The sequence below is a fragment of the Saccostrea cucullata genome, unplaced genomic scaffold, assembly GCF_032062105.1.
Source record: "Saccostrea cucullata isolate Sc308-1 unplaced genomic scaffold, CSIRO_AGI_Scuc_v1 ctg3253, whole genome shotgun sequence".
Classification (NCBI taxonomy): Eukaryota; Metazoa; Mollusca; class Bivalvia; order Ostreida; family Ostreidae; genus Saccostrea; species Saccostrea cuccullata.
In genome coordinates, this window is record NW_026933299.1 from 31,963 (window position 1) to 55,878 (window position 23,916).

Sequence of the window (23,916 nt, forward strand, 5' to 3'; positions counted from 1 at the left end):
TTGACAGTTTCCTCATCAATTGAAATGGGAAAGTGATAAACACAACACACAAAAAATGAAGAAAGTATTGTAGGGGGTAAATTTAAATAGTTTTGTATGTGCTGGAGTGTAACCAGCTGAAAATAAAATTAAAAGACATTTAATTTAGATAATTATCTACAGTTTAGGATTTACCGAGAGTAAATTTGGTTCACAGTTTCTGTGCAAATGCTACCGATCAAATCGACAGTGTTCAAAATATCAAATTTTCATGCTTTGAAATAGTTTATTGTTGTTATTACCTAAGAACATTTGCTGCTTTTGTTATGTAACGGTTCTTGGAAGTATGAACTAAAAGATTTTAAAATTAAAACTACATACAATATCTTTAAACAAATTTTAACTGGAAAATTTGACAACCGCGAGGCGATCGTCAACGACATGTATCTTTTTATGAAGCGATCGTACAACATAGAAATAGCGATCGTACAACACACGAAATAAGAATAGCACAATTCAGAGAATCTTGTTGTCAAAAAGTTTATTAATTTTGATATACAATAGATATTTTACATTCAAATTAGGCAATCAATCAGTCATTGTTATACCACTTTAAATCTTAAATTTTTCCTACATTTATATAGAAAATTGAAATTAACTGCGTAGATTAAAGAGATACAACTGAAAAAGAGTTTGATGGCTAACAAATATGTAAAGTAGATTTTTTACCTCAATTTTCATAACAGTGTCACCCCCCACCCCCCAAAAAAACCCTAAATATCTTAGATGGTTTATCATGCAAAGTGTAAGTAAAGGAACATTTTCTAAACTTAAGATTCAATTTCGGAAATGTGGTGTGTGGGATGGCGGGAGGGGGTGTTATGATTCAAGTTCTTGAACAAACAAATTTATCCAAAAATTACCAGCTGCCTTACCCGGATTTGACTACATACTGCAAAAGGGGGACAACCAGTCTATTGGTTTAGCCCCCCCCCCAACTTCAAATTAGCCCCCCCCCCCTTCAATTTGCTTCCGACGTCTATGAAAGTAAAGTTTTCACCCCACCCCACCCCCGATTCTACATTGTACATGTGCGTGCATGATATTAAAATTGGCAATTAATTTTTAAAAAAATAATACTAATAATGATAACAGTTTTCAGTAAATTAGAAAATACACTGTAATACATATAATGCTGTTATATTAAGGTGTGCGTGTACAAAACATTTTTACTGAAAATATTCGGTAAAGTTGCTAGGTATGCAAATTCCTTTGATCGTTATTTTTATAGTATTAATACATATCTTTTTTTTTATTTTCTGAAAAAAATTCAGTTTTTGATATGTATGCCAACTCCTGTAATTGAACTGCCATATCATAGACAATAAAACCTTTCTTCTATATTGCTAAAATTCGGTCCTATAACACTCTATAGGTGTCTGTTTTAAACAATAATCAAATAATATCAAGAATTTAAGGTTCCATGGAGTTTTAAATTTTGTTCTCTTAAAATACGGACATTATTCAACTAATATACAAGATAAATTCGCTCTTTCCCTCTCGAAAATCAAATGCTCGGTATCTCGTTCTATTTCGACAGACTTTCCACCCATACCACATAGCTATCTATTACTTTATTTCATTAAAAGTATTTTATAAATTTCAAGTTGCACGATCGCATGTTTATCATATTTTCTTTGTTGTACGATCGCATATAGAGTCGTTGCCGATCGCCAAAACGTTTGGCATGTGTTCACTTCAAACCGTTATTTCAACGCTTTCTATTTGATGAAGAACTTCAAATCGGATTTAAAATTTATTATTTACCTATTTACAATTCAAATGTGCCTTTTGGACTGTCGGGTATACGTAATAAGGTAAGAAATACCACTTAAACGAGCTTCATGTGTCACGTTAGGGCAGTCATGTTCAAGGAAAACTTAACTTTAACATAATATATGGCGATTTTTAATGCTTAGAGGACTTTTATGGTGTTAAACATGTCTAGTGGCATTTAAAAAGTCAGAAATGTTGAAGGAAAATTGCGAGGAAATAGGACAAAATAATGTTTTATTTAACCTCATCTTCCTCATGTAGTTGAATTTAACTATCCGCGTTGCCGATCTCATCCGCGTTGCCGATCGCGCGTTGACAGGGGTGTATAATATTGCAAATGAATTTATACAGTGTGAGAGATCCTCGCTTGATTGTGCAAACATATTTTGCTTTTTGGAGTTTAATTTCTACAACACATGATCGACGTCATTTTTTGACGCGATTGATTGTTCACACCTTGACTACAAATCGACATTACTTGTGCATCCCTTTTCTCTCTGACTCTCTTTTGGCATTAAAAAACAAGTACTCTGGAAAGCATTTTATTTCTCCGTAGCCAGTTAAAACATTTTCTAGGTCTAAACCAGTTCTTTCATTGGCAAAACTATACAAAATGTTGGAAAAGGAAACCGTCATTTTCAAGACCTTATTTGTTTGGACACGCCAAGTAAAATTTACGATAAATTTTCATAGAACTTCTAGAATGAGGTAAAAATTCAATATTTTATGGAAAAATAGTGTCCCAACACATACCCGAATTAAGGGGATTTTCGGATGTCAAATGTTCATATCAAAAGAGTTTTTCTCAATTACACTAAGGTCGAAAAATCGTAGTGTTTGAGGTTGCGCCGCTTCGACATACCATTGCTTAAAAACATTACTAATTTATTCAGTGTTATTAAAAAAATAAATTTATGATTTGAGGATTATTCTTCAAATAGAAAAGACGATGCTTACTAGATATTTCAAAATTCAGTGATGTACCTAAAGCGGTTTTAATTTTATGGCGCTAGTCCACGAACTTTTTGATTACCACTCGTTCTTATCACCTGATAAGGGGTTCACGAGACACTGTGTAAGATAAACATTGAATGGATTTTTTCTTAGATAATTTTTTTTTTGGTTGAAAAAATTTAGAGTATAAGAAAACATTCTATTTAGAAAAAGAAAAAAAACCCCATTTTTTTCGCAGACGCAAAACGGAAAAAAGGTTATATGAAATAATTAAATAATATTTGTCTTTCAATGCTGAAACCACATTTTGCAATGTGTTTGTGTTATGTAATATACATGGATCTCGATCTCTCTCTCTCTCTCTCTCTTTTAAATTTTCTAATTTTCATTTTACATTTTCTCAGATGCAAACGGGGAAAAATGTATGAAATAATTATTATTTGTCTTTCAATGCTGAAACCACATTCTACAAGTTGTTTCTTAAACACATTAGCATATAATATATGAAATAAAACCCTGGTTTAACAAACTTTCTTTTTATACATTTGTATATATACATGTACCTGAAAATCTTCGTGACATTTCTTTTATCTTCCCTGTTTGTTACTTAAGAATAATCTCTCTCTCTCTCACTCTGAATTTCAATATTTTTTTCGTATCATTATGACCTTTGAACTGTCCATATCAACTCGATTTACTTGTGTGTGAACCCTGTGGGGAGCCCCAGTTCCGGTCATTGACCAATGGTCAAAACTTTAGACAGTGTTGGATATCCAAGCACCGAGGCAGCGCCAGAGCAAATATATTTGAGTGAATAATGACGACTTGGCGATGCTCTTTGACATGAGTACAGGTGCGCTAATTAATCAACATTTAAGTATTCTGCGCGTGTGCTAATAATTACATGTAGCATTTATGAAACACAAGTGTGCCGAGTCTGTAGTGGCGATTTATCGTAGAGGCGAGTAAGAATCAATGAACGTTAACACTGAGTGAGCTCGGTAAGTGTTTTAATAATTAGGTTACTTGCTCTTCTCTCTCTCCATGCCCCCCCTCTCTCTCTTTCTGTCTCTCTATATACCCCTCTGCCGGTGTGAAAAAAAATCTTTACTTTGGGTACCATGGTAACATTTATTCTTGAAAAGTTGGAATTAATCGGTATTCCACACTATGCTTTCTGTAGAACTGAAGATGTCTAGCTTTATTGTACATGTAAGTATGTAATCTATAATTATGTTTCAATCTGATCATACCGATAGCACATATTAAAAAACTACATTATTACTAAATTATAATCGGTGATACTGATGTAATGACGAGTTTTATAATTAAAATTTACCTATTTTTACCTGAACACAAAAATACGACTCAATTGTGCCTTTCCTCTTTTCTTTCACGTTTATGATTATGTACACTGATTGTGACTGAAATCTTCATACCGTGTATTTGATTAATGACATAACTGAATTTATAGATTCTGTTATAACCCGATAAAGAAAGGACAATGGGCACTATGACCCGCTAATTCAAGCCGACAAGACGCTTGGTCATCGAAAATTGTTGACCTAGGCGCGTTTCTTATTCCTTACCACGTACATGTATATGGGTGGCTTTGTATTTAATATTACAAAAGTTATGAAAAATTTACCTAAAACAATTTACAAGCAAGGGAAAATTTCTCAACAAATTTCTTTTAAAAGCAACTGAAAGATTATGTATATAGGTTTAAGTGACACTTTACACTTATCTAGAGTATGTATATGTATGGAAATCGATTTTCTTGTTATAAGACACGTTTGTATCTATACATTGTAATTACATATGATATTACATATATATTACCGGGTATATGTACACAGCGGCGGATTTAAGGGCGGCGCCCCCTAAAATTGTCAAAGTTAGCATAAAACAGTTTTGTCGAGAAAATGTTTAAAATGTCTACTCGGTAGACCTCATTTTACCCTACCAAACCTCTAGAATCCATGAGCTTCCCCCCCTCTTAACTTCAATTCCTGGATCCGCCTCTGGTACATGTATATCAACATCTTCCTATATAGTAAGAGGATTGAAGTTACACTGTTTTCAAAGACAAGGAAAGTCAAATATTATTAATAAGATCAATAAAGTACAGAGTTACTGTAGCAACTACAATTCAAGATTAAACTACGCATACAGATCGAATCATCTTTTAGTAATCATTTATATGATCCCTCTTAAAAAAAATCAACTCCGAGAAAAAATAATCGCATACTTGCAGTAATAATGCTAAGCCTTAAATGTTAAAAATTGATTAAAATTGAAAATATCATAATAAAATATAGTTGTTGAGGAAAGAAAATAAAATGGAATGAGTATTAAAGTGATTTCCTAGAGGTTTAAAGAAGTTTTGAGTCGGACCAAATTTTAATCAGTATAGGATGACAGAGGCCAAATTAATTAGGACAGTTTATTTTGATAAAATTTGCCTTGACAAGATCAACATAAGTACACTTTATTGTGGTCAGCAATGTCCAATAATCTAAAAATTTTATTGAACAGCCATATCAATGATATCAAGAGGGTGGATGGAAATTCAATACATCACATTAAGCGATTTTCACTACGCCTATAATAATTGGCACAATCAATAATCTTACAATTCAGGTCTGTAAGCCTGATTAATTATGGACGAAGAAGTGAGGATAACATTGGCGGACAACGAGATCAACGCAGCAGACGAATCCCAGGACGACGCCGGACAGCAGGCGACGGGAGGAGTGGCGGGAAACGGGACTCAGAAAATAGAACCAGACGTCTTCATCCTGATGGGGAAGGACGTGAGAGATGATCTGGTCGATAACGACGAGAGGAGCGACTACGAGGAAGATGATGACGAGGAAAGTGACGATGAGCCGCTGCGAGATAAATTTATTTTGGAGGAGCACCAGGACCCCGCCTCTAACTTCCCAAACACAAGGGCTGGGTAATCACACGTTTTTGATCTGATATATCAATTGGTGTTTAGAGCCCAAAAATATACAAGCATTTTTGTTTGTACATATTTTCAGATTATCAGTCATAAGCAAAATGGCCATTATTAATAAAGCATCCCTAATAGAATCCATGAGGTATTTAACACAAGTTACGTCTTAAATTCCCTATAGGGTTACAATCTTAATTTCATTCAATGCCTAGGATTTTCATACTTTTACGCCCATCATACATAAAAAAAAATCAAGATAAATAAAAATGGCAGCAATTGATATATCGTCCACCAATGATTAAAACACATTAGTTATGGATAATACATCATCCACTAACTCTACTTTATTAAGTGTTATCAACGTAGCAAGCATTATGCTGATATACATGATGTATATAGTACATTATAAAAAATTAAGCTGCTTTGTACTTTGTCCTTATGACCCTACAGTTATAACTTCTGATGAGCCTTTTTTCCTTGTTTGTCAAGGAAGTTTGCTTGGAAGTATCCCCGAAACTAAATTGCTTCCCACGGGCCTGCAGATAGTATCAATTGGTGAATACAACACATATTCTTGGTATTTGAAAAAGGGGGATAATTCCATTTGTATATATATAAATATAAGTATACCATTGTTAGATATAGTTATGTCTTTCTACAGGAAAGCTCGTTATATGGTGGGTAGAGTTATGGAGCACATAGCCTTCCACCTGTTGACGATTCTGCTGATTCTGTTGGACGTCTCTATAGTGATCACGGACTTAGCGGCGGGGGAGGCGGCTCACCATCACGAGGAGTTAGAAATCTGTAGCAGGATCATCATCATCTACTTCACCATAGAAGTCATGTTCAGGATCTTTTATAAAGGGTTAGACAGCCTTAAATTTATCTGAAAAGAAATGGAACTGTTGATTAAATTTCCTCTTAGCATCCTACGTTTTGTTTCTGAAAATTTTAAGAATAAGGACGCTTGGTAAAAAATTGAATGCATGAAGTAGTAAACTAGTGTATTTTTTGATTTATTTTGGTGGCAGATGAATCAAATATTTAACTATTAATAAATTATAATTTCAAAAATTACCTTCTCTGATATAATTTTTTTTTTTATTTTTTCACTTTATGGGGCATATTCATTGAATGTGAAAAAATGATATGACTTAACTTTTTTTTATATTTACTTCTTTATGCATAGATCATGTAGATTTAGTATCTCATTTCCTGATTTTATAAATTTCAATAGTATAACTGGCTCTATTTTAAGATTCTGAGTATTTTCTAATTTAGATAAACCGGTTACATGTACTTTTTTATTTCAGGGATGACTTTTTCCGTCATTGGGCTGATATATTAGATATGATTGTTGTGTTTGGAACCTTTATTATAGACTTCACTCTAAGTGGCTACGCACGGTTTGTATAGTGTTGAATTCATTAAAACAAGCATTGTCACAGGTTTATAACACTAGTATGTACTCAATTTATAATGAAAAAACCCGCCTGTGTTTATATTGACAGATAGTTTGATCTGTGACTGCATTAAATTCTCGAGACAGATTACAATGTATCCCTTTTCCTTTACTTTCTTTTGTGAAAAAAAAAACACATTTATGGATTAATTTTCCTTTTTCAAATGTGAGCAAGTGGGAAAATTGGGATAAATTTATTACATTGTTTCAAGCCATTGACATTAATAAAGAAAAAAGATTGTACTTTTTAAAGATGATTTGATAGGTGTTAGTTAAATTGTTGAAAGTGTAAAATTTTGAAAAAGAGGGATAACCCTTGAAAGAATAATTCATTTTAATTAATGGTAAAATAAAGATTCTCTTAAAAGAAATATTTTCTACATCTCATTTATTATTTTCTTTTCATATGCTTGATGATGTTGATGATTATGGTGATGATTTAGATTAAGTATCATTGGACGAACGGTGCGGATTATCCGGGGATTGAGAGGTGTGTACATTATGTACTCGGAGTACCGCATGTTTAAGAAAGCCACAAGGAGGGTCGTGTCCCAGAACAAGAGAAGGTATAGGAAAGAAGGCTTTGATCTGGACCTCTGTTATGTTACAGGTAAGTTACCCCCCCCCCCCCCAATTATATACAAATGTGATTCTCATAGAAAACAATATAAAAGTGGGATTTGAGTTAGATATATGACATAGTTAGATATGATACAGCAATACAAAACAACAACCTCGTATCTTACACTGTTTACTGTAGCATTTGAGTTTTTGAGTTCATAACTTTTTCAATTATTATAACACCCCCACCACCAGCTCCGAGGATTTATTCAGTTCTGGATTTTTCTTTGTATTAAAAGTTTAACGCCATGCCCCCGTGTACGTTAAAAAAATTATTTTGATTATGAATGTCTTTTTTCAGAGCGAGTGATTGCCATGTCCTTCCCCTCCTCAGGCGTACGGTCTCTGTACAGGAACCCTATCAGAGTAAGACCCCCGTAACTCTATATAAAGTAATTATATTGTAGTGTCCTGAATTCACACGAAGAGTTTATTATTGCTTATTTTGCAGACAAGAAAGGCTGCCAAATTAAAAGCATTTGCTTTATTTTACGATAACAAATCTCGTAAACACAAGAAATAAATAAAACAAAAAATCAACGCAAAATCAAAGCTTTCAAAATTTGACGTCTTCAAATTACATGTAATCTGTAATATTAAATATCTCGTGTATAAACGAATCTACGGTACGTATTTCAATTCTCAAGGAGTACTAACTTTATAATAATAACTATGTATACATTCTACAAATACTATCCTCAACATTTTAAAATATGACCTTTATTATTACGTGCACTTTCTCGCATAATTAAAGAATGGCCCTCCTCATAATGGACTTCTATCAGTTTATGTTGTTGTGAGTTTACCACATATAAAAATGCCTACATCTGTTTTTTTTACAGAAGGTTGGGAAATTTTTGGATAAGAAGCACTCCAACCACTATAAAGTCTATGACTTGTGCAGTAAGTAATGATTATTTAAAATTCACATGTTGATGTTCTCTTTGAAATTCTCTTTGTCTCTCTTCCTCCTTCTATCCTGGGCACTATATTTATCATACAATATTTCTAGGTGAACTGACATACAATAGAGATGTTTTCCACAACAGAGTCGAAAAAGTTAGAGTAGACGACCATAATGTTCCGAGACTCAAGTAGGTGGCAAAAGGAGGTTCTTTTTGTAGTTAATAGAAAGAGAAAGAGAAATTTTCAGGGAATATTTCTAAATCATTTGATTTTTAAAACGTTGTAGGGATATGATCAACTTCTGTGAAGATGTTAAGGACTGGTTAAAAGCAGACGAGAGGAACATTATAGCTGTCCATTGTAAAGGTGGAAAAGGGCGAACGGGAACCATGATATGTACCTGGCTGATCCATACTGAATTATTTGAACAAGCTCAGGTATACACTTAGATACTAGTAACATAGACCATGAGTTGTACCTGGCTCATCCACACCGAACTATTTGAAAAAGCTCAGGTATATACTTAGACAACAACCATGACATAGGCCATGATTTGTACATAGCTCATCCTTACTGAACTATTTGAACAAGCTCAGGTATACACTTATGAAATATCCAAATATGAAACAGATGTGTCAGACTCTGTGGTATCTTTTATCTCAAGCTCACCAGGATATATCGTATTGACATAAGAATGGAAATTACAATTGTTAATTGACAATACGTCGTCGATATATCTAAATGTCGAGTTGAAGGTCACAGCAAATGTTTTCTTCTTTTCAATACAATCAATCAACCCTCCTTGCTCATTGAAACACATGATATGAAATATATGGGAAAAAACGTACAGTATTCAAGCTCAGAAGTCCACAAAACAATACAAAACAGGAGCAGAGCAAACATGGACCTCCAGGACATCAGATGCGGAATCAGGTGCCATGGAAGTGTGAACATCCCAATTTGACTGGTCACTTCTGCTTTGTGCACCTTGTATAATTGGAAAATAATGAAAAAATCCGTTCACAATTTTTGTTGTTCCAACATTATGACCTAAGAATTAGTATGAAAAAGTCAGTAAGCATTAATTTTGATTTAATGACAGATTGTATTTGCTGGTCAAGGTCATGTGCATTGCATCGACAATTGAACTTACGAAATTATGATTTTAAAACTATTTTACTAGGTCTTCTGAGAGAAAGTAAGAAGCAAAAATGTACTAGATTAATCCACACGGAACTGTCAGACCAAGCTCAGGTGTATACAAATAGATAACGGGTACTGTACTGACTCCGGACAGGAAATTAAAGAAACAACGTTGTAAATGCGTCCAATGATTTTATTTATAAGGATGATGAGATATGACGATGACAATGACATGGAAATATGACTTGAAGTTGAAGTTGACATGGAAATGACGTGAATGACGTTGACATAGATGTAGACGTAGAAATGACTTGGAAAATATGACGTATGACGTGGAAATAACTTGGAAATGACGACGATTTACTACAAAAAATACAAAGAAAAAATACTATAAATACAAGATATTTCAAGCAAGTTACACATAATAACACATCCTAGCAAATAATCATGATGTATTACATGTTCTAGAAAATACTTCAATAAACAAACTGTCGTCAAAATGTAAACAAAGAGGCATAACTCTTCTCGACACAAATCATGATAGAAAAACATGGCAATAAAAAGATTTATCTCCCGTACGTAATAAATGTGCACATATCCAGCGAAATTACAATATGTATGTCAATATTGTACCTAACTTACTAATTGCATTATAATTATTACTCCAACATAGTGCACAAGTACCTTCAACAATAACTTGATAGCCAGGTTCATAAAAATGCTAACTTTACCGAGATGACAAATATACAGTGTATACAGCTAAATGATTTACATAGAAAAACTCACCAATTAGAAGTTTCCTCCGGTGAAATAAATATCAGTACAAAGACTGGAAAATATCATAGTAAACTGGCAAACTGGTAACAATTGCGGCACCAAGCCCTGCCGCGTTCTGCCATGATAACACGGGCTCTACACAAAAAATTACTGTGCCCCAAAAACGATGACGTCACATCACACTTAAATGACCCTAAAAAGTCTAGTTACCGAAATGGCCGTAACAATCCAGCCCCCTAATTGTGGAACAAATGTGACACAATTACAAAAATAGATACATATATTATATCCATTAACCCAAAAATTGTATAAAAATACAATGCAAGTTAAACAGGTTACACTGCACTAAATTCTCATCAAAAAATGATATATGCACATGAAACATGATACCTAGCAAATTTAATACATGAAAGACGAATATTCATATATTCAAAGTCTCTTTGTAAATACATCTCAAACAGTCTCTTAGTCCATTTCTGGTATCATACACAGCTTATCGACAGGTCGCGTTAAAATGTTTGTCGCAGTTTTCACCTTGACCTGACGTATGAGTCCGTTTCTGTCAGGAATTGTCTCATGTACTACTCCCATTGGCCAAGAGTTCCTTGGGGCGTTCGAATCCACAACTAACACAATATCACCGATTTGAAAGTTTCTCTTGATATCGTGCCATTTTTGTCGTTCCTGGAGAAGTGGTAAGTACTCGCAAACCCAACGATGCCAGAACAAGTTGGCCATATATTGTATCTGTCTCCAACGGCGTCTGTGGTACAAATCTGTCTTATCGAAGACTCCTGGAGGAAGGTTAGGTTTCCTCTTCATCAAAAGCAAATGGTTTGGAGTAAGTGGCTCCAAGTCACTGTGTTGATCTGTGTTCTTTGTTATTGGTCGGTCGTTGATTGTATATTCAATTTCACACATTAGAGTATGAAGTCCTTCATCATCAAGTGTCTGCTCCTTTAGTACACTATTCATGGCTTTACGAATAGATCTAATTAACCTCTCCCAGGCTCCCCCGTAGTGTGATCCAGCTGGATTCAACCTTGTGTTAATGTATCTCCAGTCAGTTGGTTGTGACCCTTCGTGGATAACTGCTAATCTGTTTACCACAAAAGTATGAAATCTCGCCGTACTATTCTGAATATAACGTAGAACGGCCATGCTGTCGGTCCAGTATGTAATACGATGGACAGGAATGTTCAATTCTCTAAGTAACATCCTATTGGTTCTGACGGCTACCGTGGCTGCTGTCAACTCCAATCGTGGAATAGATGTTGTCTTAAGTGGAGCAACGCGAGATTTTCCCATAATAAAGGAACAATGACGTTCACCAGAAGCGTTCTCCATGCACAAGTATGACACTGTACCATATCCAGTTTCACTCGCATCAGCAAAATGATGTAACTGTACCATGAGAGGATGAAAACCATAAGGTTTCAGACATCTGTTCACTTTGAAGTCCCTCAATTTCTCAAGATCTTGGTACCAATGATTCCATTGAATAGCAGTGTCATCTGGAATCTTGTCGTCCCATCCAAGCTGAAGTTTGCACAATTCCTGCAGAATGATCTTGGCCTTGAGTAGTAGTGGAGCTAAGAATCCCAGTGGGTCAAACACACCGCTCACCATTGACAGAATTCCCCGCCTCGTAAGTGGTTTCCTGTTGAAGTCCAGTTTAAACTGAAAGATATCAGAATTCACACACCACTGGATGCCAAGGGCTCGCTCTACTGGTAGTGTATCATAGTCAAGATCCAAGTCCTTGACCTCTTTAGCTCTATCGGATTTTGGTATCGAATACATGACCTCACGACTGTTGCTGATCCACTTCGATATATGAAATCCCCCACTTTCCAATAGTCCCTGTAACTCTTTCACCAATGTCACAGCATTTCTTACAGAATTCACTGACTTCAGACAATCATCAACGTAGAAATTCTGAAGAACTGTCTTAATTGTCTCATCACTAAAATGTCCTGACCAATCTTGAGCTGTTTTTCGTAAACAAAAGTTGGCGCAACTAGGCGAAGATGTGGCTCCAAACAAATGCACGATCATCTGGTACTCTAGTAAACTACTGGAAGGATTTCCATCTTTCCACCAGAGAAATCGTAGAAAAGTAGCATCTTGTGGCGGAACACGTACTTGGTAGAACATGCTATCGATATCTCCCATCACAGCGATTTCCTCCTCTCTAAATCGCATCAAAGTCCCGATGAGTGTGTTTGTCAAGTTAGGGCCCTGTAATAATTGTTCATTCAGTGAAGTCCCTTGGAACCTCGCTGCACAATCGAACACAACTCGAAGTTTTTTCTTCTTGGGATGTAGTATACCATGATGCGGTAAATACCAAACGCGTCCATCATCTTGATTCAAGTCTTCTATAGGTACCTTTCGTGCATAGCCTTCGCTAATAATTTTGTCCATGAAGGCATTATAATTGTCATGGAATTCACTGTCACTGCAAAGTTTCCTAGCCAAGGAATTCAGTCTCTGTTCTGCTTGTTTTCTGTTGTTTGGCATTATCACATTTTCTGATTTGAATGGTAGACCAATGACATAATGTCCATTTTCAAAGCGAACTGAATTTGTCACAAAGTCGAGAAATCTCCTGTCTTCCCTTGACGGCTCTGGAACATCATCGATAGCTCTTTCACTAAAGTCATGATTGAATTGGTATCTCACTTGCTCCTCTAATCTTGAGTCGATGCGGTTGACTGTGACGTATGTACTGTAAGTACCATTCTCGGGTCTTGTATCTAGCGGTCCATTGATTACCCATCCTAACAGAGTCTTAACAGCGAATGGACCTTTGTGTACACTAGTAATCACATCCCATGGCTCCATTGCTTTCGGTACGTTGACACCAATCAACAAACCAACATCACTATCTATGGTGTCAATATGTACATCACGCAGATGCGGCCATCTATGTAGGTCCTCGGACGTAACAATGTCTTTCTTAGATATAGGCAGATCCGGTTGAGTGTATATAGGAGGTAAGTCAATTGTGTGATCACCATTTAAATCACTCACTTCAAGACCAGATAGAATGCTACAGTTCTCTGTCCTCTGCTGTCCCATGGTTGTTAAGTTAAGAACAGTCTTTTTGCCTTCAAGGTGTAGTGATCTTGCGATTTCCTCTGTACAAAATGTCGCTGTACTCCCAGAATCCAAGAAAGCATAAGTTGTAATAAATTTGTCACTGTTTCTTGATTTCAGACGTACTGGTATGACCGGAAGCGCTTGCCTCACTGAGTCGCCAGCCCCCATATGCGCTGTTGAAGAAACGGCTGCAGATGAACTGTTGTTGTTTTGATCGGTAGTTACTGGGTTTTCCTTGCCTTGTCGAGGATTCACGTGAAGTATAGATGGGTGACACTTCTTACAGTGAACGCAGTATAACTTGTGTTGACAGGCTCCCTTAAGATGTCCTGATCTCAAACACGAGAAACACAGTCCCTTAGACTTCAACACTTCATATCTGTCCTTTAGGGGTAGCTTCATAATGTTCCGGCACTCTTCCAATGAATGTGATGTGCCTTGACAATAAGCACATAGTTTCACAAATCCAGATGATTTTGGTCTATGTTGTTCATATGCATAATTGTTTGTAGATAGATGGGATTCCACGGTCTTAGTTGCAAAGTTCCCTTTCTGTTTTGAGAATGTGGCTGGTTTAACATTCTGTCCGTGGGTTGAAGATGTTGATATATTCATCACTTCTCTTCCATAAATAGGGTCGTTGGCCTTTTTAGCTTCCTTACGAACAAACTTCACTAAGTTCTCAAACTTCACAACTTCTCTTCTGTCTTTGAGCTCGTACACAACATTTCGCCACTTTTCTTGTAAGTAGAACGGAAGTTTCTTTATAATAAGTTTCATGTTCTCTGGATACTCTAGGGCTCTAGCGCTGGCTACGTTATTGACAGCATGCTGACACTCAGTAAGGAATATTGCATAGTCATCAAGTCCCCTTACATTGTCTTGTTTTATTGACGACCAATTCAATGCTTTTTTCACATAAGCTTGCACAACAATGTCTGGATCACCATATCGATCTTTGAATTCATCCATCGCTGCCTTATATCCGCCTTCAGCATTTAAGTGTGAATATCCAGTCACTATTCTGTTAGCCTCACCACTGGTAAATTGCAGAAGAAAGTTCAAACGTTCTTCATATGAGCTGGTATTAGCACACACCCTTGTATTAAACTGTCTAATGAATCTCTGGTAGTCCATTGGATTCCCTTCAAACTTCTGTATTTCTGATTTTGGCTTATTTAGTTCTTGTGCCACAATAAGTAGGCCTTCATGTTCATGATTATGACTGTGCGCATGTCCTGAATTGTACAAGTCACCGAATGTTGGTAACGCAGGTACATAAGGCGTACTATGTTGTGTCGACATAGGAATGTAAGGAATACTATGTGGCATACATGTAGTCACACTAACAGGCACATGTGATGAAGTACCTGGAGTCACAAATGGTGTATTCCAGTTCTGCTGACTTACAGTCCTTGACACAGATGTAAACAAAGGCGCATGTGGATTCAAGGTAGACTGTGTGGTAGACACAGGTACATGCAAATGCGGTAACTGCTGTGCAGTTGGTTTCTGTACAGGTGAAAACAAAGGTGCGCCATGGTGATGCAATTCTGCATGGATATCACTCAAAGCTTCGGTAAGCTGTTGGTCCCTCAATTCACTCCTTTCAAGTTCTTCAATAATTTTAGTTCGAGCGTCACTGATCTTTAGTGCTGTTTGTATGTGAAGTTCTTCTTCTTTCATTTTTAACTGTAGTTTGGCCTCCTCTATCTGTTTCTTTTCTTTAAGTGCAGCTGCTTTTGCCAATAGTTCTGCTTTATGTTGTTTTTCCTCAAGCTTGGCCACTGAATAGTTACTTGACTTCGAAACAATGGATCGTTTATCAGATGGAACACCTTTCGAATGTCTTGAAAACCATTTCTCGACTGATGATTTCACATCCGTTAGTTGTTTATTTCTTCCGGTGAATATTTCTTCATCTACCGTCTGCTCACTCGGAGGGATTAATGCTTTAACTTCTTCCTGGAGTTCTAGAAAGTCCTCGTAATTGTCTAACCATTTACTGTAAGCAGTTTTGATGGTGTCTTTATCATCTGACGATTCCAAAAGTCCTTTTAAATTATCACTAAGTGCTAACAGTACCTTGTAACATTTCTCTCTGTTGTTGAGCTTAGTCTCTAAAGTAAATTCAGCACCTTTTTCAGTCATCTTTTTCTTTCTTTCACTCCTTCTGGGCTGACCCTCCTGTGACTCACCCTCCTCTCCTTCCTTCATCTCATTTTCTAATTGTAAATATTTTGTACTGACTCCGGACAGGAAATTAAAGAAACAACGTTGTAAATGCGTCCAATGATTTTATTTATAAGGATGATGAGATATGACGATGACAATGACATGGAAATATGACTTGAAGTTGAAGTTGACATGGAAATGACGTGAATGACGTTGACATAGATGTAGACGTAGAAATGACTTGGAAAATATGACGTATGACGTGGAAATAACTTGGAAATGACGACGATTTACTACAAAAAATACAAAGAAAAAATACTATAAATACAAGATATTTCAAGCAAGTTACACATAATAACACATCCTAGCAAATAATCATGATGTATTACATGTTCTAGAAAATACTTCAATAAACAAACTGTCGTCAAAATGTAAACAAAGAGGCATAACTCTTCTCGACACAAATCATGATAGAAAAACATGGCAATAAAAAGATTTATCTCCCGTACGTAATAAATGTGCACATATCCAGCGAAATTACAATATGTATGTCAATATTGTACCTAACTTACTAATTGCATTATAATTATTACTCCAACATAGTGCACAAGTACCTTCAACAATAACTTGATAGCCAGGTTCATAAAAATGCTAACTTTACCGAGATGACAAATATACAGTGTATACAGCTAAATGATTTACATAGAAAAACTCACCAATTAGAAGTTTCCTCCGGTGAAATAAATATCAGTACAAAGACTGGAAAATATCATAGTAAACTGGCAAACTGGTAACAATTGCGGCACCAAGCCCTGCCGCGTTCTGCCATGATAACACGGGCTCTACACAAAAAATTACTGTGCCCCAAAAACGATGACGTCACATCACACTTAAATGACCCTAAAAAGTCTAGTTACCGAAATGGCCGTAACAGGTACTATATTAAAGTGTACGTGACTTGTACATGTGAAACTGTTCTAATTGACGAACTAAGTTATAGATTTTAAGAACTGTGGGTTGTTCTTGACTAAGATAGATTTCACTGTTTCGAAAAGTTTTAGGCACAAGTAATTTGCACCTGGTTTATGAAAAAATGGCGAAGAAAATCTTGAAAAGTGATCGATCTTTAAAATGCTACAAACTATACAAATTTGTGAATACTGCACAAAATGCAGATCACTGGATATTGGAGAGGTAGGATTAGGTGGCAAGGAAGAATAAGTGTCCTCCGCGACCTTCTACACCAAAATCCATAGTTTAATTAAGTATAAAACAAAGACATGCAAAATTGATATGAAATATCAAAATACGACCCAATGATAGGGGTATGCAAAAAAGTTCATTATAACGACTACAGAAGAAATGTTGGAATTAAAATTGATCGTAAATGGACTTTTGAGCTTGAATACTGTTTGTTAACTCCACATATTTCATTGTGCAGATTACTGTCAAATAAATTTTCAGTAGCCTTTTCCATTAAAATTTTAATCATAATCACAGTTGAAGTTGTTAAAAATAAAAGAACCTCTGTTGGAGCCAATACACAGTTCTTGACAGAATAACAGTTTTAGTTTTTGCATGCATGACAGTCTTTTTGTCTTTTTGAAAAGGAGAGCTTGAACTACTTTGGAGAGCGACGAACAGACAGACGGGAAGGAAAAATGTTCCAGGGGGTAGAAACACCTAGCCAGGTAAGCTACCCAAAGAGAAGATTTTATCTGATGTCATCAAAAAAAGTTTTGTGAAAGAGTAATGACGAAACGCAACATTGAATGAGTTCCTCTCTTGAATTGTTAGAAATGTTCCAAGACATTTCCATAAACGATAATAAGATGAAGTAAATAGCTCGTAGATTTTTTCCATTTTATGATGTGATTTTTAGAAATCAAACAACATTTTCATCATAATTTGCAATTGCATAGCAGTTAAATACAATCAATACAGAATTATATATCAAGCGATATAAAAGCCGTTGAATGAAGGGAATATTAATATCATTCAAGAAAAGTGCGTTGTGATGTAATTTTCATTTTGTATACTGTATTTAAAAAAAAAACTTGCATGATTTTGATTTAGTACATCTTATGCATGTATAGCATTATTTTGTAAAGATCTTTTCATAGTACATTAAAACATTGTCTCCATATTTCCTATAAAATCTGAGTTTACTTTTCATCTCAGAAGAGTTTTTTTCTATTATTGAAAACACAACATCAATATTTAAAGTAACTATCTTCTCAATCCTCTATATCTAGAGCCGTTACGTCGAGTATTATGAGAAAGTAAAATGGGATCTTGGTGGAGAGTTACCTCCCATTAGAAGAATCCGAATCTCTTCCATACACATTACTTCCATCAAAGGTAATATAAAACATTGAATTGAGTTGGATAATTTTGAATTTCTAACAAAAAGTATGTCTTTTGTTATATCAACTGTATGATTATCTTATATGTATCAAAATTTCCTTTTTATATCAAAGTTCTATAATTTTAGCAACAGAGGTGTTTAACAATAATGTTTTATGATAAATATATTCTTTTGTCTGTGTGTGTTCTTGTAAAGCTGTAGGAAAAATAAATTTTGGGTTTAATTAAGACAATTATGATCTCTGACATGATTTTCTTAGTGAAATGGGTTCGTTTTATATGTGAATAAAGACAAACACCATGTTGTCGATATGGATAAGTGTATTATCAGAAATATCACAGCTCTGAAAAATTATAAACAATATATTAAATATTTTATAACAATACATACATGTAGATCACTTGCCAGATAGCACGGTCAAAATGAAGAGAGTTATTTCCCTTAAATTGTGCTCATAGATAAAACATTAAGAGTTATCTTTCTTAATCAATAATATGTACAAAATATAAACACTGGAATTTATAGATGAAACAATAAGATCAAATTATATTGAACTCTTCCAGAATTATATGGATAATATTCAAAATATATATACATCATACCTATATGCGATATAAAGCCATTCTCCAAATATACAATATGATGAGTGAAATCTTACTCATTGATCTGCATATAAATAAAACACAACTTTACTGTATTGCTCTCGAAAATATACAATACACTGATATATGAAATCATTACTTTCATTATTTACAAAGTCATAAAATAATCACAAATACTGAATCTTCATACTTTATATTAGAGTATTAATATTTGGGAATTAATCAGATAAACAATTATATAGAGATAATGAAATTAGTAAAAGTCAACTTACATTCTGTCCAGTCTTGGTCATGGTCGTAATTAAGTCAATATAGACAAACAAATACACAAACACCAAAATGTCTGCTGATCAGACCAAGATCTCCAACAAAAGTAATTAACTAAGTTAAAACCAAAAGAGAGGGAAACCAAACCAACCAATGAAATCCAAGTTGGCCCTGACACTACACAAGATATAAATAGAAAAGGGACAGGGGTTTAAATGACCACTGTGATGTCATACATCTATAAATAACTCAATGAACACAGATTGATATAAATAATTCCATGTAGATTTATTCAATAAATGAAATGCTGAAAAGAAATAAATATGATAAATCAAATGAATTAATTTAATCCTGAAATATTATAATTAATATATGAAATAAATCACCCTATCACATAAGTATCATATCAAATTTTACATAAAAAAACGTACTTTTAATTTTAAATACGTACATTGTATGCATGTTTAAAGGAAATTATGGTAGTCATATGCATTGGTTATCTGTTGCATTTACTGAAGATTAAACGATTAGTTGCAGAAAAAAATGGAAGGAAACCATGTTCTTTTACATGTAGAAACTTTTTTCAGCTCTTTCGGTATATACAATATTTATATCTATTTTATTCTGGTTTGTTGTTATCAGGCGTGGGTAAGGGTAACGGGTCAGACCTCGGTCTCCAAATCTGGCTGGGGGACAAAAAGTGTGGGGAGTGGAAATTCAGCAATCCAGAGCACGTCAAGGTAAGTAAGTAGAGATTGAGGTAAGGTGGAGAAATTCAGCAATCCAGAACACGTCAAGGTAAGTAAGTAGAGATTGAGGTAAGGGGCTAATAGAGAAACCTTATTCTGTTATCGCCGTTTTACTGAAAAAGAAGTTTAGAGATTACATTAATACATTGCCTTATATGATATTTACAGTTAGAATACTCAAAAGAAGAGGATTACATTGACATTACATTATTACATTGCCCTCCTCTCTCGGAAGACGTCAAATGCCGTTTTATATCTACATCTGTAAGTCAATCAATTCAGTTTTTCTATGATAATTTCTTTACTGAAACAAAGTAATATGATGAAAAGTTTAAATATATTTTTAATACCTAACATGCATCATTTCTGTTTTCATAAAAGAATCATTTTCGTTTTCATACCGTATTTTTGTTTGTAATGGTGTTAGATGTTGAAAAAACTGATTTTTATAATTTTCCTCACAGAGAAACATTCCAAAAGTTTACGATAACTGCGCATTTTATTTCTGGTTCCATACTGCCTTTATTGAGAAAAATAGGTAAGTTTGAGTATAAGAAATATTTGTATGAGATTTTAATTGAAACATCTTAATAAAGGTCGTGCGTTCTATGGAATGGAAATATTGTATTCTTACTTTACAGGGGCATAGACACAGTTTCTCTTTTGTTATGTAAACAAGGCTTGTGTCATGTTTTTTTTTTACATAGGTCAAATATACTAATAGATGTTTGTTCAAAGCGGATTTTTTCAATAAAGAAGTTAATTACAAATACGATTAGACAGTTTCTAGTGATTTGCTGAATTTTGTTCTGTTGTGAATATGATATTTTATACCTGTGTTGTATATGTAAACAGAAACAAGGAACGAGTATTGTTTACATTATGAAAGATTTTAAGTTCTGTATTTCCTATGTAAATCAACAAATGATGTTCATATTTTTGCTGATCATTAGAACTTCCTTAGTAAGGAATTGCAAACATTAAAATTGTTTTTAAAAAATCTCAGTTGAAACTGTCCATGTCCCTTTAAGGGACCAAATCAGTATTTTTGAAGAATTTTCATTCAAATCTACAATATCTATATAATATTTTTTGACAAATCTTTCAGATGTAATTTTTAGCAGCATAATTGAGTAACCAATTTGGTTCTGTAGTTTGCATGGGAGTATACATTTCCCTGTCTTCAAAGAAATAGATTTCAAGCCTTACTTTCAATATCTGTGTTTGTATAAAATTATTAAAGAACTACACTTACCCATATGTAAAAATATTACATTTTACACTTTCTGCATATGTAAAATTGCTGCTGATTACATGTGCATTTATTTCTATGGTATATAAAATTATTTCAATTAATTACAGATTATACATACCCCGGGATGAGATAGACAATCCACATAAAAAACGAGCACAGAAAGCTTTCAGGGAATCCTTCAGCGTCACAGTCAACTTCAAAGGGAGATAACGTCTACCATGTCAAGGGAGGCCACTGTCTACTTACCTCTTCTTGATCTCATTTTATGACAAGTACACTCAGATTTTTATCGTGTTTAAGATTCCCTGTGAATTTTACTTCTCCATGCTCTTTGTTAAACTGGCAGCTAGATATTTCACTTTTATAGTATGCATATTTTTAAAATACAGAAATTACATTTTACAATTGACCTATTGACTATCAGGATGACTTGCATAAAAATTAAAAATGTTGAGAGAGAGAGAGAGAGAGAGAGAGTTAAATGTACTAGTTACTGTAGTAGTAATGTAAAATAGATATGTGATTTTTAAAATTGATATGTGAAATAAAATTCAGGGCATTGTTTGTAGATTTGTAATTAGAATATACCTAAACATTGATAATTTAGTATAATATTATATATGTTCAGTTCTCACTAAAACGAATGTATAATGTTTTTATAAGCATATTATGACCTTTGATTATATTTTGTTAAAAATAAAATAAAAGAAAGGTAAAAAGATACATCTTTTGCTCTTTTTGAGAACAGAACTATTTTTATTTTTCGTATATTTATAGATTTTTCACATTTATATAACGGCAAATGCTATAATATATAATCTTTTGGTGTAGCTGCTGAATCATATGTAAAATAAAGTAAAGGGATAAATCTCCAGTACATTTGCACTCAAATCTCCCCCATAGTAATGTAACTATTATTTTATCCCGCAAAATCACCATGTAAAGGGATTTTAGAGAATCTTAAATCTCAAAATTAAAATTAAAAATCAGTAATGACAAAATTTGAAGATATTGAACAGTAATCATCTTAAAAATTTTAAAACAATAAAACCCTTGTACCTTCCAGAGGTAGATGACGCGCTTAGGAGGAGTAAGCACCCCCTACTGACCGTTCTTTCTCACCATAAGGCCTATGTACCGAGCAAGTGGACGGAACATTCAACGAACAAATTTAGTATAAAAACAAACGCCTAACTATGATTTTTGAGATAAATTACGGTCCAATGATAGGTTATATTTCCTAACAAGGACATAATAACAAACAAGGAATTTACAAAAGCTAACAAACTGTCAATATGTAGGTTTATTTTTACACCAAACACATCAAATCGTAATGATAAATTTAAGCGTAGGCTTTTGATTTCAATCATAATCGACTGCTTCTTCAATTAAAAGTCCAATTTTCTTTATCCATTGATTGGTCCTGGGCAAATTAACGTTTTAGATATAAAAAAAATCAGCCCAAGTATACACAAAATTCCTTTGAAATTGAAAGATGTTGGGGTTCCTCGTTGACATTTTATAACAGTATGTTAATTTTGATACCAGGTCTTCCAACAAGCTGTTGGAATTCAGGTAAATGTTTCTTTTTTTGTTCAAATGTTTTCATATCCTTTAATCTAATTAAAATTTGAAGTTAGATCCGCTCGCACACTCGCTGCACTAACGTAGTATAGCGAGTATGCGAGCGGATATAACATATGATTGTAATTAGATTGCATATTCTTATGAATTATATTTTATTCGAAAACTTTTACATGAGAAGAAAAAAAATTGTTATGTCCTAATTCAACACAACTTTCACATATACTGATGAAACATTGCGTCAATTATTATCAAAAGTAATTTACATTCATATGTCGACTCGATATATCTCAGTGATCTCGAAATTTAACATTTCATTAGCACAAACACTTGATCTTTATGTATTATTTTAAATTAATGGATAAAAACACGAGGTATCTAAACTCCGAATGAAGTGGGATACCCCTATCTCCTGGATGGCAGAAAATGCATTGACAAATTCTTTATCATATTAAACGATTGAATAACAACAATATCATACTGTAAATCACTTTTTATTATCGAGAACTTAATTTTCGCGTAAATACGCGAGACGGTATGCTCGCGAACATTTCCTTTTCGCGTATAATAGAATTCCTTAAGATTCAGAGCAATGACCAAAATTCGTGAAAATTTTGTCTCGCTATTAAAGAGTCAATACGAGGGGTGATCAAAAAGTTCGTGAACTATCTCTATATCTATAAAACCACAATTCAGATTAGAATGAAATTCGGTTCACACATAGCAATACACAAGGTCTATAAATAGCATTTGCTGAATAAAGGTTTTCTCATTGTTTGTGACGTCACAATGTGAAAATGACGTCACTATGTAGGTCACTTGTAACGAAAAATGGTTGTCTCAGTCGAACTCGTTCAACAACCGACTATAGAATTTATTGTATATCTTAGAAATACCTCTGCACTATCCTATAATAATCTGTACACAGTTTATTGAGATATTTGAGTTCCTATAAATTCAATTATTGATTGGCTTGATCGTTTTAGTGAAGGAAGGCAGATGGTTAAAAATGATACTTGTCATCTTACCCAGTGAAAGCAAGTTTGAAAAGATATGTATTTTTAATTAAGCAATTTGCCATCAAAGACCTCCAATTAACAGTTTGAAAAATAGTTAAATATTTGAACAATAATGTAAGTATTAAATACCTAAGATATCATTTACTTTA

General features: G+C 34.1%; 1 protein-coding gene across 2 annotated transcripts; it reads left to right on the plus strand.

Annotated features, from left to right (window-relative positions):
• The first annotated feature begins 3,541 nt into the window (after window positions 1-3,541).
• Window positions 3,542-21,781, plus strand: LOC134237943 (phosphatidylinositol 3,4,5-trisphosphate 3-phosphatase TPTE2-like). 2 transcript variants are annotated; one of them, XM_062720080.1, is made up of 15 exons: window positions 3,542-3,622; window positions 5,413-5,731; window positions 6,393-6,599; window positions 7,048-7,140; window positions 7,640-7,806; window positions 8,119-8,183; window positions 8,660-8,720; window positions 8,830-8,911; window positions 9,010-9,160; window positions 17,534-17,614; window positions 18,179-18,284; window positions 19,803-19,900; window positions 20,078-20,173; window positions 20,374-20,447; window positions 21,272-21,781. In XM_062720080.1, exons 2-15 carry the CDS (start codon window positions 5,433-5,435, stop codon window positions 21,372-21,374), a joined length of 1,683 nt encoding a protein of 560 aa, XP_062576064.1. In that variant the 5' UTR covers window positions 3,542-3,622; window positions 5,413-5,432; the 3' UTR covers window positions 21,375-21,781. The 2 variants fall into 2 exon arrangements, with proteins under 2 accessions (XP_062576064.1, XP_062576065.1); XM_062720081.1 differs by lacking the exon at window positions 3,542-3,622 and adding an exon at window positions 3,861-3,985.
• Window positions 21,782-23,916: the final 2,135 nt, after the last annotated feature.

Bases quoted from the DNA above. Each gene is read 5' to 3' on its own strand.
- LOC134237943 (XM_062720080.1), top strand. From the start codon at position 5,433: ATGGACGAAGAAGTGAGGATAACATTGGCGGACAACGAGATCAACGCA. The intron at 17,615-18,178 runs GTAAGCTACCCA...CTCTATATCTAG, and splicing joins GGGTAGAAACACCTAGCCAG to AGCCGTTACGTCGAGTATTA. The intron at 18,285-19,802 runs GTAATATAAAAC...TGTTGTTATCAG, and splicing joins ACACATTACTTCCATCAAAG to GCGTGGGTAAGGGTAACGGG.